This window comes from Sinohyriopsis cumingii, chromosome 18, assembly GCF_028554795.1.
Source record: "Sinohyriopsis cumingii isolate HCF-2022 chromosome 18, ASM2855479v2, whole genome shotgun sequence".
Taxonomy (NCBI): Eukaryota; Metazoa; Mollusca; class Bivalvia; order Unionida; family Unionidae; genus Sinohyriopsis; species Sinohyriopsis cumingii.
In genome coordinates, this window is record NC_142978.1 from 21208167 (window position 1) to 21234213 (window position 26047).

Genomic DNA, 26047 nt, shown 5'->3' on the forward strand with positions numbered 1-26047 from the left:
GCGCGCTTTTAAGTAAGGCTTTTAACTTATCAAAAGCCTCCTGAAATTTTTAGTCCTAATGAATTTGTTTTTCTTACTCAATAAATTTGTCAGGGGTTCATAAATTATAGAAAAATTGGAACACAATTTCCGATAGTATCCAGCCATACCTAAAAATCGCATTAGTTGCTTTTTACTAACAGGCACAGGGAATTCAGAAATAGCCTTGACTTTAGCAAGTGTTAACTTGTCCATGTCCCATGATACGTCCTAGAAAAGTTGCACTAGCTCGGTAGAACTCACTTTTGGATAAATCAATTGTAAAACTTGCACCTGTGAGCCTGTCAAATGATTTCTGAATTGTTGCTATATGTATTTTACACGTCTCATTGTAATTGATGACATCATCAATGTAAGCATCACAATTATCTAGACCAGACGTTATCATATTCTTTAGACGTTGAAAATTACTTGGCGAACATTTCATCCCAAACGGCATTACTTTATATTGATCAAGTCTATCTGGAGTCACGAATGCCAAACTTCTCTTTGCTATTTCCGTCAGCAGAATTTGTCAACATCCTTTCAGAAGGTCAAATATGGTAACATACTACGCGTTTCTGACTTTATCAATGCAGTCAACGATTCTTGGCAATGGAAACGAATCTGTTTAAGTCACATTGTTCACCTTCCTATAATCAGTGCACATACGAATCGTTTTATCTGGTTTCGGAACAAGTATACATGGTGAATTCCAATCACTTTTACTGGGCTCTATGAAATCAGTCTACAGCAAATAGTGAGTTTCTTTTTTTTCTCCACATTTTTCCTGTTTGAGACGGTTCATCCTTACGGGAGTTGTTTCATAGATTCGGAATTTACAATTTCAACGTCATGGAAAATATTGTTGTTCTTGTAGGAACATCTGGAAACAAGTACTCATATTTAAATTATAACTGTTTAACTTCAATCCTTTCTTGCTCTTGCAAATGTGAAAGTCTCTGGTTCGGATCTTTCATAATTTCTGAATTCTGAAGATTTGTCACTATAACATTAGTAGAGTCCGATGGGATTCATTCACTTAAATCTTCACTGAGTGGGAAAGGTACAACTAAATTAATTGCATGTATAACCTGGCTATCTTTCTCGATGTACTCTTCTAACATGTTTATGTGGCAAATTTATTTTTGTTTTCGCCTCACATGAGTATTTATGATATAATTTAAATCATTTGCTTTCTTTTCAACTGTGTAGGGACCATAATACGTGGCCTGAAGAGGATTTTGTGGTATGGGCAAAAGAGCCAGGACTCTATCACCAGGCTGAAAACCCATTTCCTTCGAGTTTTTATCATACCTTGATTTCATTTTTGACAGAAGAGTGCAAATTTGCTCTTGAAACCTCACAATCCTTTGAAAACGTATACTTAATATTGGAAACATAATCCAGAAGATTAATTTCAGAATCTTCATTAGAAAGAAGCTTTTTCTTTCAACAACTTCAATGTTCCATGCATAGTGTGTCAAAAAGCCAGTTCAAAGGGACTGAATTCTAAAGATTTCTTGAACTGATTCCCTAACAGCAAATAATAGTAAATGAATGCTTTCATCCCATTCTTTACCCGTTTCAAAGCAGTATCATTCAATCATATTTTTCAAAGTATGATGAAATTTTTCTAACGCCCTTTGGCTCTCGTGGTAATAGGCAGAAGATTTGACTGTTGAATGCCTACTTCTTACATAACTTGCTGGAAAATTTCAGACATGAAATTTGACCCTTGATCAGATTGGATAGATTTGGGAAGGCCAAAGTGAGTAAACAGAACTTATCAAAACGTTTACTATTGGTTTATTTTTAATATTCCTCAAAGGAATTGCCTCTGGGAATCTTGTTGACGCACACATTATGGTCAACAAGTATTGGTTATCTGACTTGGTCTTATTTAAGGGACCAACACAATCTACCATTTTTCTGCTAGATGGTTAGTCAAATGCAGGAATAGGTTGCAGATGAGCCTTAGGTATCTTCTGATTAGGTTTTCTTACCATTTGACAAGTATGGCAAGATCTACTGTATTAACAAACATCACCTTTGATTTTTGGCCAGTAGAAGTGATTGAAGATCATGTGATAAGTCTTATTAATCTCTAAATGACCAGGCAAAGGAGTTTCATGGACCAGACTAAGAATTTCTTGTCTGTACGATTTTGGAACTACAATTTGATAGTTCAGTGACCACTCGTCACCTGCAGGTACCTCGGAAGGTCTCCATTTTCTCAAAAGAATTCCATTTTTAAAGAAATAACATACAGGTACTTCAGTAGCTTCAGTTTCACTAATGGCCCTTTGAAACAAACAGGAGATCTCGGGATCTTTTTCCTACTCGACGACAAGTGATTGTCGTGTGTCACCCTGATTAGAATAAAGAGAATGAGTAGTTAAAAGAGAATCACTGTGATCAATACCTTCTGACTGATCCAAACAGGGAGTGAAAGTTACTCATCAAAAGCCTGATCAATACACGTGTCAGCTAAAGGAATACTTTCATGGTCAGCGTCATTCTGAAGAGCTTTCTTTATCATAGCTCTGGTAACTGCACAAGCTGGGTATAAATCAGGGAATTCTTTTTCAATTGGATCGACTTTCTGATCCCAAAACACAACTTGTCAGTTACAAGTACATTAACCACAACCTTGTCTCCCGCTAGGTCCTTGTCTAGTAATAAATAAATGCCCTCAACAAGTAAACCATAAACTGTTTCGACTATCACGGGCCCTGAGACCAAGTCTGATGACATATTTAAACAACGGAGACGACCATTAACAAATCCGGACTATACTCCCTGAATAAGAACACTTTCATTAGAATAAGACTTCTCAGAAAAGCAAAGCATCTGAGAAGCTCCTGTTTCCCGTAAAATTTTAATTGGGATGGGATTGGCCGATCCACCCAAGAGTGATATAGAACCCTTCGACGTGAACGGTTCATAATTCTCCATAATAACATCAGACTGGGGTTTATTAGACCCAACAAATGTATTGCTTTCAATACATGACCGTGACCTTTACGTCTTAGAAATAAAAGCAATTGGAATAAGTCTATCTTGATTCATATACCTATTTTTCAATTTGTAGCAATCAGAAATAACGTGTCCTTTGTTCTTGCAATAGGTACGCGTAGGAAGAGACAAGGATTTTTTATCAAGCTTATCAGAAACTTGATTTTGAAAGTTGTGCCAGATTGAGATTTAAAAGGGCTTGTATTAGGCTGAAACACTTTACTCAAAGAAGACTGTCGAGTGAAAATCTTATTTACCACCCACGAAAGAAAAAATGATGAGCTAAAAAATACTCGTCAGCAGCATGAGTAGCATTTTCCAAGGTTTCGACCTTATGCTCATCAACATAGGTATTAATGTCACTACGGAAACAGTTCTTGAACTCTTCAAGCAATACAACTTGCCTAAGACTTCATAATTTTGATCCGGCCTCGCTTGTCGCTCAGCATTAAGAGGTTAGTGTTAGGACTGGTCGGTCTGGTGTCAGGATAATGTGACTGGGTGGGACATCATGCTACATGTCTTTGCCATGATGCCCCATTGCTAGACATCACTATAAACTACCACATTGCAGACATCGTAGCGATATGACTGAAAAATTGTTAAATATACGTTAGAAATCCAAAACACATCACAATACATCAACATCTTGATCAACTTTCTTGGCTAAGCATCATCTCTCAAATGACTGCTCTTTTTATCTTGCAAATTCGACACGAGTTTGTCCAGCTTCTATTTTATAATTCCTGATTTTTTTCCGATAAGCTTCAGGGACTAACTCAAAACTCTATAAGACGCATTCTTTCACTAAATCATAGCATTCTGCTGTACAGACAGGGGTGCATAGATATATCGGGCTTTGGCAAAAAGTGCACACTATAATTAAGTCCAATGCTCCCTTGGCCATTTCAAATTTTCAGCAGCTTTTCCAAAATATGGAAAATAGCTGTCTACATCCTTTTCTCTAAAAAGGGGTGATAACCTAGTATTCTTAGTGACATAAAAACTTGAATTTGTATGTGAAGTGGGAACGTGCATTTCACTTGCCACTTCTATTTATTTTATTCCAAACTGATATTCGCTCTCTTCATTCTCTCTTTGCATCTGCATCTCTCTTTCTTTCTCCTCTTTCTCCAATAGTAATTGCGCTTGCATCTATTTCTCCTCTTTCTGTAACTACATTTGCATCTGTTACTCCTCTTTCTGTAACTGCATTTGTTTCTCTCTCTCTCCTGTAACTTCAGGTTCTTTTTGTAACTGCATTTGTATCTCTCTCTCTCGTTTTCTCCGCTTTTAGCTGCACTGTTTCTCTCTCTGTATGTCTCTCTCTCTGTCTGTCTGTCTGTCTCTCTCTCCTGTAACTTGGTTTTCTCTTTCTAATGTTCAAGCTTTCGTAACTCCAATTACATCTTGTATTTTAATTTTAATTCCTTTACTTTTATGTCAGAGTCTGATGCAGACTTACTGATAGAAACCAAAGTACCTTTATCCAAAACATTCTATTCCACCAAGTACTGGACCAAAATTGTTTTTATTTCTAAACAATTTTAGCCAAAATTCATATATCCAAAGACGAGCAACCCAACTTTCTTTGTTACTTTCTTTCAAACAGTAAAAGAAAAGAGTGATGACAACAAGCTTTGTAACATTTAACAAATAATATATTTCCCTAGAAAAACTAGGTAAAAATGAGAAAAAGAACTTACAGTTCTACGAATCAAATCCAAAAATAATCCAAGAATAATCCAAGAATGAAAAAATGGAAGTCCTAATAATAAAAAGTCCTAATGAAACTGACGTACTCAAAGAAAACAAAATAATTAGACCAAAAACTGGTCACAACATAAAACATTAATTTCTCAAGTGTTAAGGCAAGTAATGACTATTTTTTCTCAAAACATCAATAATAAATCTAGCTACAACGCAGAACAGATGCCCGGACTTTGTCAATCCTCTGGGGAAAAAAACAGTTTGTAACGATTGATACATGTTATTTGTCACGTACTCCAAGTATGGCCTCGATTTCACTTCATGAATCTTACCTTTAGGGTATCCATTATTTCTACATGTAACTCAATTACAAATAACATATCGCAGTATATCGATCATATTTTACAACCATTGATGAAATCACTACCTTCATCTGTCAAAGACACTTGATTTCATTGCCATATTGAAATCTTTACCGAAACTCACTGAAAAGGCATTCCTAATTACACTTGATATGGTTTCATTCTATACGATGTACCACACAATGTTGGTATCGAAGCATGTAAATATTATCTTGAAGAAAACGAATATGCACATAAATTATCAAAAGAATATGTTTGTGATTGTATAAAACCTGAGCGCGAAAATAATATTTTTTTCATCTCCAAAAGTTGAGAACAGCAATGAGTAGTCCTATGGCACTTTTTTATGCATCTTTATTTACGGGGAAATCAGAAAACGACTTTCTAAAAAAAATGACTCTTAAAACCAGATGTTTGGTTAAGATTTTTATACATCTTTATTGTTTGAAGTTATTCATTAGAAGACATTTATTATTTTATAGACTGTTTAAACAAATTACATCCAACAATAAAATTTACATTCAACGTGTCTAAAACTAAAGTATCTATTTTGGACGTAGATGTCGTGAAAAACGAACATAATGATATCACTACCATGGTTCATGTTAAAAACACGAATATTCATCAATATGTTGAATATTTTTCATGTCATCCTCAGTCATGTAATAATGTGATACAATATAGTCAAGCAAAAAGATACAGAATAATTATTTCGGATGACACTGTTTTTAAATCATCTTTGACAGAGTTAGGTCAGCATTTTTTAAATAGAAATTACCCTACTAACGTCATTAATACTGCTTTCCAAAAAGTATTTTCTCTTACACAACTTGAATCTTTACAATGTAAAATAAAAACAAGAAATGAAGATATCATTCCTTTTTTTATTGAATATAATCCAAGTTTGCCTAATATAGGTAAGATTATCGATAAATATTGGGATTTATTAAACTTATCATGTAAAGCAAGTGTTAAATCGCTACACGAAAGCAAACCCACACTTGCTTATAAAAGGACTAAAAATCTTAAAGATTCACTAATTAATTCTAAATTAGAAAAAAATCATATAAAATGGGGTCATCAACTAAATGTAATAGACCTAGATGTTCACACTGTTCATTTATTAATGAAAATACTTCTTTCAATAGTAATAATACGAAAGAAATATTTAATATTTATTGGGATACTTAGTGTGCAACATTGAACGAAAAAAAAAAAACGTGGCATCCAATACATTGGACAAACCAATCAACAAATATCTAACCGAATCAACCAACAAAGTTCAGACATAAAAAAATTATATGGATGAATCATTTTCATCTCATGTTGCCGCACATTTTAACAACAGTTCCGATACTTTGCAAGATTTCTCCTGTCAACCTATTGTTATAGCTAATTCCTAGACGGAATGTCTGCTAAAGACAGCCTATTGGATTCACCGTTTTAATACGGTATATCAAAAAGGTCTAAATTCCAAAACTCTATACGACATTCATTAATCAAACTTTTATATTTTTCTTTAATATTTGAATTATGGCCCCTGTTTACATTTAGTTAAGAATATTTCTATATCATTCTAATTTACAGAATAACTTAAATAGGGAAAGTATAAACTAATATCATACAAATAGGTTTAATACTTCTTTGAAAATGAAGGGGCATTTCAAAATTAATTTTCAGTATATTATGATGAATAATTTATAAAACATTTATTCATTTTATGATTATAAGTATTATACACACCTAAAATTGTTATTATATAATTTGAGTTCTGATGAAATATTCAACATTCGTCAATACTATTTCAAAGTATAATATATACCTTTTTAGAAATGTGAATTATACATATTCAAAATGTTAATACATTTTTTATGTCGATTTATTCATAAACTTTGATAAAGTTCTCAATCAAATTATATGTATTTTAAGAACAAGTTTGATGTGTTTGTATGTATTAAAATGTCATTTATCTGTACTGCATACGTATATTTCCATTTCCGTTAAAGAATAAAACATATACGATAAGTTAAAAATTTAAGCTATGACGTAATCTTGTTTATCACATAGTAGGTATAGTTTTCCTATAGTATGTACAGTTTCATATTTTTGATATTATAACATGTGAGCGTATCACTTTATGTGATTCTGATTGGTCCATATAAGCAAATGAATTTACTGTGCATTAATCTCTTTAATGAATGGCTGCGACCGTGGGAATTTTCTTAGTCCCCGCCAACTGGAACTACCGTATTTTACAACTGTTTACTGTTAAACAAATGGACGCTGTATATCCAATAGTAAACAAGGGCAATTCAAATGCTATAGTGACAGAAACACACAGCAGAGATGATGTGGATTTCTTCTATAGAGTGAGGTTTCATAACAACAAAGAATCGATGATTCCAGCTGATCTGACTCACGTACTGTTTCCTGTAACTACACCCGAGACAGAGCCACAACAGCAGACGATGACGACACAACCACAGGGGCTCGTATCGTTGCTTAAAATTGACCTGTCATACATGTACTATATAATAACTACAAGAGAGGATACTTCTCTCCTTTCTCGCACTACCCGTTTAAGAATAAAAGCTGTTATTTCAAGCCACATTTCGCGTGGCGTAATAAATTTGGTACCAATGTTAAGCTCAGGCATTCGACTGCGTATTCCTATCAAAAGTTTGACTTAATATCATACATTTAAGGAATGCCAAATCATTTTCCCACGGTACCTTTTACTCTGAGACAAGTCCGAGCTCATGAGATAATATTTCAGCGTTGACGTGGATGCTGCATAGTTTACCTATTTTGAAAATAGAGTCGCATGTATACGATGTCTGTGCAGCGAAGAAGACAATGTCTAATTCTTGCATGGAATAGGATTCCTGAAGTTGAATCGAGTTAATGGTAAATAAAACTTACTTTTGTATCTACCACTGTTCTGTGATTCAAGAACGGATGCATCGTAGAGTCGTAAACATCGCACATGTAGCTCTTGACACCGGTTTTCACATGTGCAAGCATTTGTCTCAGAGTAAAATTTCGCGAAAATAGCATGTTTCGGAGCCTGTAATTTTAGTTTGGAACAACGCAGAAAATTCGATAATGGCTTGATGAATAGAAAAATATCTCAGGAGTAAAACAAGCCATATAGTATGGACGTGTGCCTTGAAAGACGGAAATAGCAGAAGGAAATCGAGGGTCATGGGTGGAACGAAGTATTTGGAAGTTCCGCACCTTCTCTTGTATATTATGATAGAGAGGGTCCTCTGTCAGAACGGGTCATGGGGGGGGGGGGGGGTAATCTAAGGTATTTTTGTCACTCTGTATGATTTTTTCCTTTAGATGATTGGCTTTTTTTTTTTCTTCTCAGCATCAAGCTTGCGTCGATCAGCTGTGCTGTGGACACAACCGGCCACTGTCCAGAAAGCGAACAAAGAAAATGCAGGCAAGAATAGATCCAGATTTACGCCAGTGTGTGGTTCAGATATAGATGACATTATCAAAAAGCACTCTAACAAGAATACTTTAGACAAAACATTTTATGATCTAAAGCTGCTAAAGGCCTTCTTCAAAGAACCCAATATAAACGAAAATAGGGAGATTCATCAATCCCCAAGTGAACTAGGTAATATCCTGTGCAAATTCTTTATTTGTGTAAAAAAAAAGAACGATGGGTCAAACTCTGAGCCAAATTCAATCAGGGGATTTTTGTCTAGTTTTGAAAGGCAACTTCGCAAATACGATTATCCCGCCAGTTTGCACTCTGGACTAGATCTTGCTAAACTGCGGCAGGTTGTCAGAAGTAAACAAATGCAACTGAAGCGTGAAGGAAAAGGAAATTTGACTTTAAGAAAACGGAGCCAATTTTTGATGATGAAACTGAAACTACATGGGCATCTGGCCAGCTAGGTGATGAAACACCAGAACGGCTCATCAACACTATGGTTTATTAATACAATACACTTCGGTCTGAGAGGGTTGGCAAAACATCGAGGTATGTGTTGGGGGATGTACAGAAAAAAACAAGACTCAAATAGTCTGATATACCTGGAATTTTCAGAAAGACAAGCTAAAACAAGAACTGGTTTAAACCCTCGAGATGCTAGAGTAATTAAACCCCAAATGTGGCAAAAGCCAGAAAATCCCACACGCTGCCCTGTAAGAATCTATGGTTTATACGCGGAGAAACGACCTAAGGCTTACCGCGATGCAGATTCGCCCTTCTACATCGCAAGTAACACAAGATATGGATCTTGTACCCAACCTCCCGGACAAACATCGTTTAAATGTCAACCAACGGGAATAAATAAACTTACCTCTCTCATGAAGAAAATGTCAGCAAATGCTGGCCTCCCTGCTGACACGAAATTATCAAACCACAGTGCCAGAAAACATTTAATCCAAAAACTGAATGACCACTGCATTCCTCCAAATCAAATCATGCAAATATCTGGTCACAAAAACATCCAATCATTGAATAACTACAGCCAAATTAACGCAAATCAGCAACGGCAAATCTCCTCAATTCTCACCAATACGTCTATATCCAGTACATTTTCTGCAGCAAGTAATACTCCTTCAGAGAAAAACAACAGGAATTATTTTTATTCTGCCAGATCCAATACAGCATCTGTGATGAATGTTTGTGGTGGAATAAACACACTTTTTGGAGGAAATGTTATGAACAGCCACATACAAATTCATGTTTATGGCGCCTCCACTAACCAAGCAGACGTAACTAAGTGAACTGTGTAACAACACATTGGAATTTCTAGCGGCGGTCCAGTTTTGAAAAATTATCCTGTCCGTGACAAATGGTCTGTTGATTAGGAGGTGCTCTTTTAGTTGTTATTTGTTTTAAAAAATACACTTTTAAATGCAAAAGCTGAACATTATTCAACTCGTTTCATAAAATCAATATTAAATCGTTACCCATTTGAGATCCTCTATTTATGTTACGTTGTTTATATCATTGATCACTTAGAAACAGAATATATTTAATGACGTAAGCAATGATAATGAATTCAGTCTGATGAAGCAATAAAGCGAAACCGGTCACACATTCTACGTGTTGATGTTGTTTATTTTATCATTTACGTATCACATAGTCGGCACACTTTGGCAACAGTGTGTGCAGTTTCATATTTTTTATATTATTCATGCGAACATATCACTTTATGTAAATATGATTGGTCCAAATAAGCCTATGAAATTATTGTGCAGTATTATATTAACTGACTGGCTGCGATCGTGGGAAAACGTGTTAACCCCGCCTTCTGGATTTTTTGTATTTTATTCTATAAACATTTTTGGCCGCCATTTTTTTTATTCGACTCGCGAAAGGGAATTAGGAAAAAATGGTCTTGTCTGTTTCAGCATTGCCAGTTTACCCCCACAGGGGTTTGTTATGTCATGTATAACATACCATAAAATAAAAAATGGCAAAACCCCAAGATAAAAACAATAACAACAAGTAAAAGAGGATGGGGTGGGGATAGATGTACGGTATATATGTAGCATGGTATCCACCCAATCTACAAGCTTGGTTTAAATGTGAACTTACTGAAGTAAATTAACTCACCATTGTTCACAGAAGAATGTAGACATAAACCTCTCACCAACTGACAGAACTCCAACCACAGCATATTTATGCAGTAAATATGTGATGCAAGTCCAATTCAAATAAAGATTTGTTTACGTCTTCTGTACAGTCTTATGTTTCAAATCAAATACTGAAAATATCCGGTCACAAATACATTACAGTAAATAAGTGTATTTCTGCATCCAGTAATCTTTTTTCCCACAAAACTATCGCAACAATGTAATGTTTAGTTGTGATGTATAATTTCAAACACTGTCACTGTGTTGTGTAGGCCAGCTCAAACCGGTACTGTTCACCGTATCATATAATGTGACATCACACGCACTGGACATTTGTGTGGATAAATGTTTTGAATTTTTATTTGGATAGACGCTTATTCCATGATTTATAGTTATCAAAAATGTATGATATACTTTTACTATTTCAACTTTGTTTGGGACTATTTTTTACGTACAACAAATGAAAGGTACAGCGTCTGTCAAAATGAACGAAAATATTCGTTCTTCTTTATATCTAAATAATTTCTACTGAAATAAAACTGTGATAAAAAGATTCCCAAATGGGTAATGATTTAATGTTAAATTTATGAAACTCGTTAAATAATGTCCAGCTTTTTCTTACAAAGGCTCACAAAAGCTGGACATTATTCAACTAGTTTCATAAATTCAATATTGAATCAATCGTTACTCATTTGAGATCATAGAGAGAGAGAGAGAGAGAGAGAGAGAGAGAGATTGCATGAACGTTTGTCTGTTATTTACGTTCTTTTGCAGATGTTAGGCTGTAATAATTTAGCAAGGTTGAGACCTGTCATTCAAGCTTACTATCCGAAAAATGTCGTTGATTATGCAATAGCCTGCAACAGCATGTGCAAATCAATGAATTGCATACAGCATATGATGTGGTAGCTAAAGAAATATATAGAAGTAATGCATGTAACATCTTAACGTCGTTTTGTCTCAACGAAACCTCGCTTGTACAAAATATGTTCAAAGGCAACCCAATACACCACGTATGACATTCAATGCTTTCTGCGTTATGTAGCAAAATTAAAAGTATTTCCACTATTTTGTCCACGTTTTTAATGTGAATTTATTGCGTTCAGGCTAAAAGAAGAAAAAAAATAGTGCACACCACCTCAACACTTTCATTAGCACTGCCATTTGTTTAGATCGAGATTTTAAACACTTGCTTTGATTTTCCCAACATAATATCGACGATTAAGCAGAATATGTAAATTAGAGGGGGGTGGGTGGAAGATTAATGAAATCTTTCATTATGGATCGCTGCTGAACAGGAAAATGTTAACCCTCGTTTTAATGTTGGTGGATTTGCAGAGTGTCCGACTCAATCATTCGAATTCCGAGAATTACATTTTTCTATCCTACAACGATGTATAATTAAGCATTCTGTTCTTTCATTCTTGTACGAAAATTCAAGGTCGAAGTCAAAATGATGCATTGTGAACAGTGGTAGGACTTTTAAACACCACTGAAAATATACAGTGTAAAATGATGCGTTAATACTCAAGTTTCTGTATAAATGTTAAATGACGTTTAAACAATTGTCAACCTTAAAAGATCAGTAGCTGATACTAGTGCTGTGTCACGAAAAGATTTTGTAACGCGGTATACCGCGGTATTTCTGAACTTACTACGATACGTACCAAGGTTCATCGCAATTATATTAGAGGCCAGGAGTGTAATCTTCTGGGGCAGAGACTTAACACTTTTTTTAAACAAAGAAATTCCGTCGATCAATAGCTGGAAAAAATATTTTGATTGGATTTATAACAATATAAAGCCATATTATACCCATTATATTATTTGACATAAATTTAATTATATTTAAGATAGAATAAAATATCTCAGATACAAGATAAAACGTAGCCCACCCACCCGAAACTTAAATGGTCAGAAATTTATAGTTGACTAATGCGCTGTGACTTTGATAAATGGTGTATAATTTGTAGTCTAAAAAACTGTAATTAAAATGGATGATTGAGCTTACCCTATATCGGATACCAAATTAACGACATTGTGCTGACATCAGAGAAGTTTGTTGAAAAAAATAAGAAGTGTTAACCTTTCCTTCTAAAACTGGACAATAAAATATATACCTATGGCTAGTTGGATCAATGTACAGGAATGCTTAATGGAAATCCAAGTTTTCCAGTCTGTGTGCATTGCAATCAGTGTAGTATCAAACAGTGAATGAAAGCTGTCACCTGATACAAATAAATTATCCATTGTTATTATCTACTGGGAAATGCGATCACAAACATTTGGTAATGTAAGAAAGCAACTTTCTACAATTCTTATTCTTGCAGAAGACAATGAAAGTCATTTACAAGAAAACAAAGTGAGACCTCTTTGAAATATATTGCTTTTCAATATCCAAATTTAGTTAATTAGAAAAATCACTAGAACCCTTTGTCCTGTTTGTCCCCTCTGATATATATGGTATATATCTTAATCGCATGTATTGTTCAAGTTCAAACGGAAATCGACGCATCTCGAATCGAAATCTCAGATACTTTTGCTATTCAGACAAATTAGCTGATATATTTTAGTCACGTCCATATGCGTCCTTCATCCATCCTTCAGTATTATTTGTATACGCCTGTCATAAGGCGTAACGTATTATGTTACGATGTTATGCATCCGTTCGTCTGTTGCCAATTTCGTTTCCGCACAATAACTTGGTTTGTCTACCATCTACGATTTACGTAACTTTATGACTGGTTTACACATAGAGTAATAAAAAACATCAAATGGACACAAAATTACAGATCAAGATCAAAGTGACTGTATGATGAAAAATGTTTTTATAAAAGAACTCAGCAGTTACCAAACTTTGCGGGTTGCTTGTGCTTGGGTTATGAAAAAGTCAATTGATTTAAATGTCAAAAGGTCAAAATCACAATGACTGATAGAAAAAAGGTTCCACAAAATAATATTGGTGATTCATCACATATGCGGGAAAAAGCCTGTTAATTTTACGTCAGATATGAAAGGTTAAGGTCACTTTGTTTAAGCAAAATAGCATTTTGTTCTGCGAAGCCAGCCGTGTACCAAACTGTGTACAAGGATTGCATTTCGTATAAGAACCTGTCGATTTCAGGATTTGACAAGTTCAAAAGACAAAGCCACTGTGACAAACAAAAAAAAAAATGGTTTCTGCACAATAATATTGGTTTAGCAAGGCTGACCTTGAATAACCAATTGGACAGTTTGCACTTTGGGTTAGGAAGAAATCTGTAGATGTTAGAGTCAAAAGTCATCATTAAAGTCCTTACGACTGAACGAAAAACGTATTACGACTGACACTCGGCAGGGCGTAAAACAAATTCAAGATAACACTACTTCCTAATGTTAAATGATGAGCATTGAAACCATCGCTGATATTATTTAGCGATAACAGGACTTTGAAACTGGTTGACATATTCGATGTCTGAGTGGTGTCATTTTGATTCAGGACAAAACCGATATTAAAAGAAGTTTTCTTATGATATGACTTACCGTTTTGGAGGAGTAACAACAAAATTTAAAGATGATTGGCATCGTGGCCATATTGGATATCATTTGCGCACCAATTTCACTTTGGAAAACGTCAGATATCATAACATCTAGAAGAAGTAGCGTTAATAATATTTTCAAGATGGCCGTTTGGCGGCCATATCGGAGGCACAATTTAATTGTACGGCCAACTAGGCATCAAAAGAAGAATCCGCATGCTAATATGATCATTCATTTATCAGAAGTGTGATCGCGTGGCCGTTGTGGTGACCTTGTCAGATATCAGATTGGCACAATTTTCATTTAGAACCACACATTAGACATCACAACAAGTCTGATGTTGAAAACTCCATTTCAATACGACTTTTTTTTTAACAATGTAGCGAGGAAAACAGATTTTCATGATGTCTACCGTAACGGGCATATTGAATGTCACATCGGTACCATTTTCCTTTTGAACCAAATAGACATCATACAAAGTCTTTAATTGAAAAACCCAGGCTGATATAACGATGCATTCAAGAGAACTAACGATAACAAGATTTTAAAGATGGCTGCAGTGATGGCAATATTGCGTGTCCCAGAGGCACCATTTTAATTTAGGACCAACTAGGCCATGTGATGACTGTGTGAATCAAATTTCATAGCAGTCATCTTAGTAGCTAGACGAGTGTCGATGACAAACCTGTTCTAACGGACGGAAGAACAACGGACTAAAGCCGTCACACAGCTCCTCTGATATGACCAGCATTGCTAAATAATGGCTTCAGCACAAAACTTTCAGAATTTTATAGGTCAAGTTCACTGTGACTGAATGAAACATTTTTTTTTTCTTTCTGGCTAAAATATTTTGTTTTTCAACGCATAGTTTGACCAAAGTCTCGGGAAAGCTTGCACTTAAGGAATGGAAGAGCCCTATTGCTTTAATTTTGTTAAAGTTCGAGGTGATTGTGGCTCAAATAAAAATGGGTTTTGCATGATGACCTTCGTTTTAGAGTAAGAGCCTTGACCAAACTTTGTTCGTTGCTTACCTTTAAGGGGTAATAAAGAAAAACTAAAGATTTGATGTTTTAATGGCCAGATGCCACAATAATTGTAAATATAAGGAGAAAATAGTGGTTTCTGCACGTTAAGTTTAGTTCAAGATCGCATTTATTTACCAAAGGCCGCAGTCATTGAGAACCTCTGTCAACAATTATCGGAGTCAACCATACGCTACTGGTGCCTACAAACATGGATAATTAAGTACAGGGTGTTCATATAATCTGCCGTTGATGGTACTTTGGTTTTCCAATAGTTTCGTTCAATACCCTAGAAATCCTAAGACATTTACCATATTTTAGAAGCAAAGAAGGAAGCAAAATCCATGCCTACCGCCAATTTCCAAAGCATTAAACAAAACTCGCGGCATAGTTGCCTTCACCATATCAGAACAACTTAGACACCACAAAGCTTTGCGCCTTGCCGTAGTCCTCTTCATTTAATTCTTCCCTTCCCAGCTAAGTTTGTAGGATATTCAGTGTTCTGCTTCTTGTTTTGTATGTTCAGTGATTTTTAAACCATTTTCAAGACGCGACGAGGTCTATAGAATTGAAAATTTATACAAGAAAGAAGGTCAAATTGCAAAATTTAATTTTCTTATTGTCTTATTTTTTTATTTTTTTGCACAGTTAATTCACAAAATTAACAAAGAAAAGCTTCTTGAACATAAAATTTAGTCTCCCAGGGGCAACGCTAGTAGGAGATTTAGACGAAATAGTGGACACCGAGACTGTTGTTTCGCCTTGATCAACGCAATAATCGCGAAACTTCACTTCACCTTGCATTGATTCCGCAACATTCGCCCACCACTTTTTGTATAATACAATGCAATAATAATCCAAGTAAACGCAGACCTTCGTGTAAATATTCCTGTCAAGAAAAGGAAGATTTTTGGGGGAAAAAAGAACAAGCAGAAACGTTTCATGCTATGTGGTCGATGTTGGAAATCATTCGAGTATCATACATACTATTAACAAAACAAAGAAAATGCGTGAAAAAAATACTTAGGTCGAAACAAATTTATTATAGTTTTCATATCAGATATTTTATCATCTGAAATATCTTTTGAACGATTAACAAATTTGGATTTTCTTCTTTCGTTGCGTTACACATTCTATTCAAACGAAGTTGTTAAAAATCATGCGTAATTAAACTCCATGAACTCGTCTGATTACTACATGATATTAATTGATTAATTTACTTCATACAACGTTAATGTAAACATTTTTATCGCACAGAAGCTTTCACAAGAGCTGTATTTGTTTCTCAAGAACGTATGTGGCGCGGCTAAAGAGGGTAGGCTGCCCCCGCCCTCTCCCTGCTTATCCCAAGTTAAAAAGGTTATTTTTTTACTTATTACAGAAATGGTGGAAACAAAACGTCGCAAACTGAAGCTAGCAAATGATAGAAACTGACGACTCCAACTAAAAAGGCGTCGTGAATTGTTTATTTCATGTGGGCTGAGAACTGGTAATATCAACAACTGTCGTGAAACGGGAAAGATAACAAAAGACGTGGTGTTTGGTATTTTACGACACATCAACCTATGTACGTTATTTAGATTTAGTGCTGAGGCAATTGGAGTACACTGCGCTGCCAAAGGACACACTACTGTTGAGGACCCGGACCCTTTCGGTCGCTAGTTCGGCGCGCAAGCCACTAAGTTGTCATGGCTCTTGCCTCCATTAGTCCTATTATGGCATCCAAGTAGTCACATCTGGATATAGCACACAATGAATTTTACTATATATTCTTTACATTTGTTTCTCATTACTGACTTTTCCACTGTGTGATAATCAATACAAATCATATGTTAATCTAAAATACCTTCAAAGATGACTTCACTGTGAAGTTCTTGTCAAAGGTTCACCTGCATTTTTTTGCGAGGCTGGACTGTAAACAGAGCAGCGTGTGAACAGAACACAGATTTCACTTCCGGAACATTTCCAAGGCCTTATTACGCACTGTGCACTGTCACCAAAATACACATGGACAACCACACCCTGAGCTCATATTCTCAAGAATAAACAATTACCTTTAAATCCCTACCAAAAATGCATAAATCTAACTCTTCTATCACAACCAAAATGAGGGAGGGAAAAATGTTCATAAATAGACGAGAACTACATTCGTGGGTACTGAATTGGAACTGTTAATTGTGACCTGCTTCCATCTGGCTTATTTCTGCATCCTCAAGCTGGTTGGGGTATAAACAAAATGAAAGGACAACATGGAGCTTCATCGTAAACGCAAATCGCCTCGGAGGCTGGAACAACATTTAAAGCAGTCAATTAACTACAGACTAATTTGGGAGATTGATGCCAAGGTAATGGTCCTTGCAAAGAGATATGCCATAACAACTGATCCAAACTGGTCTGAACAGAATTCAAACCCGCTACCCAGTGAGTATAAGCTAATGAATAAACCACCACACAGAGGAAAATATTGCTATAATATAGTACCCATTGAGATGCATCAACATACAAAGTTTCATCAGTGTATGGTCGAATCAAGTTTAATTAGTCCGTTGTAATAAATATATGCAAAAATGAAGCAATATATTACTGAGAACACAAATGCTATGCTTGCAAGAAAATACACCATAGTCGCCTCGTCTTTGCATGAATGTTATGCTCACTGAGACATATTCAACTCCCAGTTCTCATGGGTGCAAGATAAATAGGGTCACATAACTGTAATGTGGGAAAAGGACGCACAAAATCAAATTAGTGTTCATTGTTAGTGACATACAGTCCAGATATATGCGCATACAAACCAATTAATAGATGTTTGCAAAATACGGTTGAGATGAAAAATGTGTAACGAACGAATAACTAAATACAAATGTCACATGCGTAAAAGCTGGGCCACATTAACCTTTTTGGGTTTGGTTGAGATAATCCATCTCTCTGATGCATTCACATTCCGATTTTCATGGGTTTAAGCGAAATATGGTTCAAAATATAGCAGGTGAAAATACAACTATGAGTGAGAACTAGGTCACAGTAATCTAACTTTTGGATAGTTGTGATAAATACCTAACGAGTTTCATGAACATGGGTTAAATAGGCTTGGGTGTAAAGGACAAATAGTTGAAAACACAAAAATCAATCGTGTAGTTTAGGTACAGTAGAGCGCTAAGATGCATCCAAATACAAACTTTCGTCAATGTAGGCGAAACTGGATAAAAATATTTTGAGGGTGTAACACAAACATATATTTCATAATTTATTTCTTTTTTATTCTTGTCAATATTTGATAATAACAAATCAAAGAAAAGGCATTCAATAAGGAATAATGTATATATTACTTCAAATATTAACATATATATATAATTATCACTCGGATATTAATTACATGTATCACATTTATTCTTTTGACTAGTTTACATAAAATACTCACCACAAAATATCACATTTGATAAGTATCTATGGGTATAAAAATGATAAGCTGACATAAATGGCATTACAAACTGTACACAAAACAAAAATCAGCAAACATCATATATAAAATAACCAAATTACTAACAGTGTTAGTCACCAGTTGGGTAAACATGTACTTGACACAAAAGAAATCAATTGACAACTTGCAAAATTATGCATGCAAACACAAATGTACAAAAAGCCTTCATTAAAAGCACATATAATATATAATTTTCCAAAATCTAAATGTTTTATAACAAGCAATTTATTTATAACATCTAACAAAAATATTAAAATTTGTGGAGTAAAAACATGCTTTCTTTGAAAAATCTTTGAAGGCAAAATGGGAAAGACAGTTGTTTTGCTTCAATTGATATGGCAGTCTTTCACAAAGTAAACTGCAGCAGTCCAGTGCATCATCAAAAAATGTCACAAGAAGATATGTTTCCCTTAATTAATGATAAATCAATCAGGATATCATTTATTAATTTCTTTGGATACATAAACACCAATCTGCCATTCACTGCATGATGTAATGTCACCAAAACTGTGAGAAGGACCTTTAGGTTATGCTTGCGGTGAGAAAGTATGTATATGTATGCTGTATGTATAATGATACATCAATACAATACAGGTTATATTTTGCTGATTAAAAGTAAGATTCCAAAATTGTAAAGATAAAGAATTGCAAAAAAAAAAGATAAAAGACAAAGATCTCAATATTCTGTGAAAGGTATATAAATTATAACAGAACTATTAAAAATATAAAATTCTTCTTTTAAATAAACGAAAAGTACAAAACTACAGACGACACAGTGAGATCGTCAAATTAAAACCAGCCATTCCCTTTTCTCATGAGCTACAGGCAGATGGAATGTGTATGGAAGGTAATATACCCTGTTTATATAGCATATCATATATAATGCATCTTGACACATTCTATGAGATATAATGTACCTTGACACATTCTATGAGATATAATGTACCTTGACACATTCTATGAGATATAATGTACCTTGACACATTCTATGAGATATAATGTACCTTGACACATTCTATGAGATATAATGTACCTTGACACATTCTATCAGATATAATGTACCTTGACACATTCTATCAGATATAATGTACCTTGACACATTCTATCAGATATAATGTACCTTGACACATTCTATCAGATATAATGTACCTTGACACATTCTATCAGATATAATGTATCTTGACACATTCTATCAGATATAATGTGCCTTGATATATTCTATTAGATATAATGTATCTAGACACATTCTATCACATTTAATGTATCTTGACATATTCTATCAAAAATGTATCTTGCCATATTCTACCAGATATTATTTATCTAGCTATGTTCTATCATATATAATGTATCATAACATACTATCATGTATTGTTAATTCAAGAAATGTGATGTCAACTACCTTAAAAATTAAAATGGTATTGAGAATATAGGATCATAATCATTCAATCCAAGTATCATCAAAAAATTACTCTTTCAATAACAAACGGAAATGTTACATCAAATGATAATTATGACAGATACAGTAAAAAGTTGGAACAGTTATTTCTTTAATAACATTATGCAGTATTTTTCATAATCAAGTATATCTGTAACTTGACACCACTCCATTTTGTGAAAATATGAAAATTCAAGTAATAGTTGTTTAGTGAGAATTTATAATGACTTAAAAAGGGCAATTTTCATGTTTTGAGAACTTATATTCAAAATAAACATGAAACAAATGAAGACAATCCCTAATTATATTGCATGACAATGCACCATACTGGAAAAATGCACGTTTGATGAAGTTGATTTATAAACAGTATACTGATCATGACTTGTATGACAAATGATAATTTACATCATGAGAAAGAATAAGTGGACCAACAATCGATCTGAATAATGCAAAACACATATATACACACACACATGAGAATTAAACGAAGATTTAAATAACACTAGCAAACAGGTGTATCAACAATCCATGCGATTATATATATATATATATATATATATATATATATATATATATATATATATATATATATATATATATATGTTGGTGTGTGTGTGTGTCAGTGAAAAGCAAAGTTGATTTTGATGCCAAGCATAGAGGAAATTCTTTATTTAATAATGCAAATTTTAGTAGACAAATTCTGAAATAAAGATAGAGTAATTATTGCATAATTTTGTCCTAGCAATTAATGAAATGGAAATGAATAATACCACCTATCTGCAATATATATATTATTGTACTACATTAAAGTATTACAATCTATGCTCAAAATCATCAAATAACTTTTGGTTTTCCAAATACCATTACTGCCTTTTGATTTGATTGATTTTCATCAGTAATCAACAATCAATGGTCTTTAAATGACCCAAAACAATCAAGAGTCAAAGGTCTTTAAATGGCCTACATCAACAGACAATCAGTTTTCTTTAAATGGCCTACAGCAATCAACAATCAAAGGTCTTTAAATGGTCTACAGCACTCAACAATCAATTGTCTTTAAATGACCCGAAGCAATCAAGAATCAATGGTCTTTAAATGGCCTACAGCAATAGACAATCAGTTTTCTTTAAATGGCCTAAAGTAATCAACAATCAATGGTCTTTATATGGCCTACAGCAATCAACAGTCAATGGTCTTTAAATGGCCTACATCAATCAACAGTTAATGGTCTTCAAATGGCCTACAGCAATCAACAATCAATGGTCTTTAAATGGCCTACAGCACTCAACAGTCAATTGTCTTTAAATAGCCTTCAGCAATCAATAGTTGATGGTCTTTAAACTGCCTACATCAATCAATGGTCTTTAAATGGCCTACATCAATCAATGGTCTTAAATGGCCTACATCAATCAATGGTCTTAAATGGCCTACAGCAATCAATGGTCTTAAATGGCCTACAGCAATCAATGGTCTTTAAATGGCCTACAGCAATCAATGGTCTTTAAATGGCCTACAGCAATCAATGGTCTTTAAATGGCCTACAGCAATCAAAAGTTAACGGTCTCTAAACTGGTTACAGTAATCAACTAATTAAAGATGAATTAATTGCTATCCACTGCTAGTTCTGTCAGAAGCTTTTACATATAGACACAGAGCAACTCTTTTATACAGAATAATTACTATATTTTTCTAATTGCTTTTCATACAGCACAGCCAAAATATTTTGGCACTAATTTCAACATCTGAAACCAGAAATTTTTTGAAAATATAGAATTTATAAAAAAATTTAAGAAAATATATGAAAAAATGGACTCCCTGAATTTATAGGAGTTTATAGAAGGTTGAGACACTTATGCGCACACTTTGCAAATAAAAAGTATTATTAGGGAACATTTCATGAGGATCAAACTTGTCCTAATAGGCACACACTAACTGCAGCATAAACAATGTGCCATTCATGTGTATGAAAATGATAAAAGAATTTTCTCCCTTTGTGAATGCCAGTGATTCTCCACTTTGGAGATTTATTGGGTCTCAAAATGAGTTACAATGCATCCTAAACATGTTAGATTTGTGTTTGACATGATTTAAGCAAAACAGTAAGTGGTAACTTGATATTAGACAAGTATAGTGGGAAGTTACTAGAAAACCAGGATGATCCATGTTTCCACTTTGCTCCCACAAGGCATGCTGAGATCAAGAAATATGCACTCTGTAAGGAAAATGTTACTAAACTTTCAAACTAAAAGACAGGTGTGTGCTTATTAAGGTATGCACAGAGATTATGTTAAAAATGAATGTGTGTGTGTGTAAAATGTTTGATTTAATTTACTAAGATCCTTGAGTAGAAACATCCAAAAAAAGATGTTTTGTTGTAGAAACAGATGGCTTAGCTGTGGCAGTGTTTAAAGCTGTAAGTCATAAATGCATAATCAATGTAAGGATATACATCAATGAGCAAGGAAAGAAGCAACAGATAAAATGTCATGAACAAGAACAATCCTTTACATACTGGATTACATAGCTATAACAAGCATAGCAGTGATGAATGACTAACAGAAAAATATACTTTGTATTCTTTTTGAGGCATTCAGTGAAAGTGTAGTAAATACAAAACCAGCAATATAAATGCCAAAGCATTTTAAATGTGAAAATCAGCAGAAATTTATATATTGTATAATACATGTGCAAATATTTGTCATTCATACCTCTGATGTTATAAGCTTGAAACAAAAACTCACTTATCTTCAAAAAGTCGTACTTAATTAATAATTTGTATATTGTACTTTAAGGATAATAAAACTCAAAGTGGGATGGAAGCATGTCTTTACTGCATTACAATGATAAATGTTCAGTATTTCTGCATGATTCAAATAAATAACTCAAGCACGATGAAAGAATGAATGAAAGAAACATAATGCTCATTTGATTGGAAGAGTGACATTGTAAGCAGCTTCATCATTATGTACATTGTAAGACAAGTAAAACTGATGCAGGACAATTGAAAGTTCAAGTAACTCAAGCAGCCAATTAAAAACAATTTAAAACCCTGTTTTGGTAAATATATGAATAATGTTATAACTCTGATCTTGCAAATACTCATAATAATCAGTTTCAGGTACCCTATAAATAACAAAATGCACATGCCTATAGGTATATATGATAATTCAGCTGGACGGAATGACTTTTCAATTAGGCAATTTTGTCCAACATCAAATGCACATCAAACAAGACAAGAAAACATCCAACGGCAGCATGGCTGGATTGCAAACTTTCTTTTCAGTGTTCATAATACATCCATCATCTTACATTGCTGTATATGCAATAGTGTCAAGAAACAAGTACATACTAATGTTAGTGCAAGTCAGTGGAGAACAAAATATACATCACAATGACCTAGTTCTTGCCTGTAATATTGTCTAATAAACTCAATACAAAAGTCAATGCAGGCCACTGCAGCATTAAACAGTTCAAAGTAAAACTAGTTTTGACAAAAGGGTGCAATAGTCCTCATGAAACAAAGACATATGAACTTATGTGACTCCACAGATATAGTTTGAGAAAATGGCCTGAACACTGTTCCTAACCAAGAGAACTGAGCTTCATGCAAAGGTAAGAATAAATAACTTATTTATGAAATATAGGTCAGAGTAAGTTAGTGAGTTTTTTTAACTGATGCTATTAAAGCAAACATCCAGTAAACTAGTCATGTGACTCTACAAACAAGTCCGAGTATAAATACAGAATACTTGAATCAACAGAATACATATTGATCATCAACAGACTGTTATTCCTGTCTTAATGGAAATACTCAATACTCTTTCATGTCTGAGTATAAATACAAAATACTTGAATCAACAGAATACTTTTACCCTTCTGAGCATCAAATATTGAGTATCAAACAGACTCACCTTTCTTAATAGAAATGCTCAGGACTCAATACTCTTTCTATTCTGAGAATAAATACAGAATACTTGAATCAACAGAATACATACTGAGCATCAAACAGACTGTTATTCCTGTCTTAATGGAAATACTCAATACTCTTTCAAGTCTGAGTATAAATACAAAATACTTGAATCAACAGAATACTTTTACCCTTCTGAACATCAAATATTGAGTATCAAACAGACTCACCTTTCTTAATGGAAATGCTCAGTACTCAATACTCTTTCTATTCTGAGAATAAATACAGAATACTTGAATCAACAACAGACTACTTTTACCTTTTTAAGCATCAAATATTCAGTATTGAACAGAATGTCATTCCTTTCTTAATAGAAATACTCAATACTCCATATTCTTTCAAGTCTGAGTATACATGCAGAATACTTGAATCGACAGAATACTTTTACCCTTCTAAGCATCAAATATGGAGTATCAAACAGACTGTCATTCCTGTCTTAATAGAAATACTCAATACACTTTCTAGTCTGAATACAAATACAGAATAATTGAATCAACAGACTACTTTTACCTATCTGGGCATCAACTATTGAGTATCCAAGAAAATGCAATTCCTTTTCTTCATGGAAATAAACAATTCCCAATACTCTTTCTGGTATAAGTGTAAATATAGAATACTCATTTACCGGGGTCAAGAGAATACTTTTACCTTTGGAGTGTCTGATATTGAGTATCCATGAAAATACTACTCCTTTCATAATTGCAATATATGGCATTGAGTATTCTTTCCCATCTGAGTATGAGTACTGAACATTCAAAAGAATACGTATCCTTTTTTAGTGTAAACATACAATACACATAACTCTGTCCCTTTTGAATATATAGAGAAATCTTCTCATTTTGAGAATAAATGCAGAATCTCCACGAGAATATTCTATATAGTTCTAATCAGGAGACTGAATATGTTTTGTCAATCTAAATGTTAATAAAAAAAATACAAATGTCTCTACGCTATGCTTATTCCATTCTGAGAGTAAATTGTGAAATGGAAACTATCACACACTGTCTGCTCAAAGCACACCGATCTCCATACGTCTGATAATCTATGTTGTGCATGGTCCATGGTGTGATTATCAATTTTGTGCATGGTGCATGGTATGTTGATCCATCTTGTACATGGTCCATGGTGTGATGATCTATATTGTGCATGGTCCATGGTGTGATGATCCATCTTGTACATGGTGCATGGTATGATGATCAATGCTGTGCATGATCCATGGTGTGATGATCTATGTTGTGTATGGTCCATGGTGTGATGATCCATCTTGTACATGGTGCATGGTATGATGATCAATGCTGTGCATGGTCCATGGTGTGATGATCTATGTTGTGCATGGTCCATGGTGTGATGATCCATCTTGTACATGGTCCATGGTGTGATGATCAATGCTGTGCATGGTCCATGGTGTGATGATCTATGTTGTGCATGGTCCATGGTGTGATGATCCATCTTGTACATGGTCCATGGTGTGATGATCAATGATGTGCATGGTCCATGGTGTGATGATCTATGTTGTGCATGGTCCATGGTTTAATGATCAGAGCTGTGTATGGTCCATGGTAAAAGTCATTGGTGTGATTATCAAGTATGTATATGGTCCATGGTGTGATGATCAATGTTGTACATGGTCCATGGTTTAATGATCAATGCTGTGTATGGTCCATGGTAAAAGTCATTGGTGTGATTATCAATTTTGTATATGGTCCATGGTGCATCCATTTTTTTGAATATAAACTTTATCCTAAATAAAATATTCATATATCTCTGTTACATGTACCAGATCTTGGAGTGCATGCAAGAACTGGAATGAAATTAATATTTCCTGAGAGTTACACTAAAATTTCAAGACAAATTAAATAGTTTTACAATCACTAGCCTTTTTTATGTGCAATAACAACTTCTGCACCATAA

General features: G+C 34.2%; 1 protein-coding gene across 1 annotated transcript; it reads left to right on the forward strand.

Moving 5' to 3' along the window:
• Window positions 1-9218: 9218 nt before the first annotated feature.
• On the forward strand, window positions 9219-9857 carry LOC149776195 (uncharacterized). The gene has a single exon (XM_089942615.1). The coding sequence runs from the start codon at window positions 9234-9236 to the stop codon at window positions 9855-9857; it is 624 nt and encodes a 207-aa protein (XP_089798741.1). The 5' UTR covers window positions 9219-9233.
• The last annotated feature ends 16190 nt before the right edge of the window (window positions 9858-26047 follow it).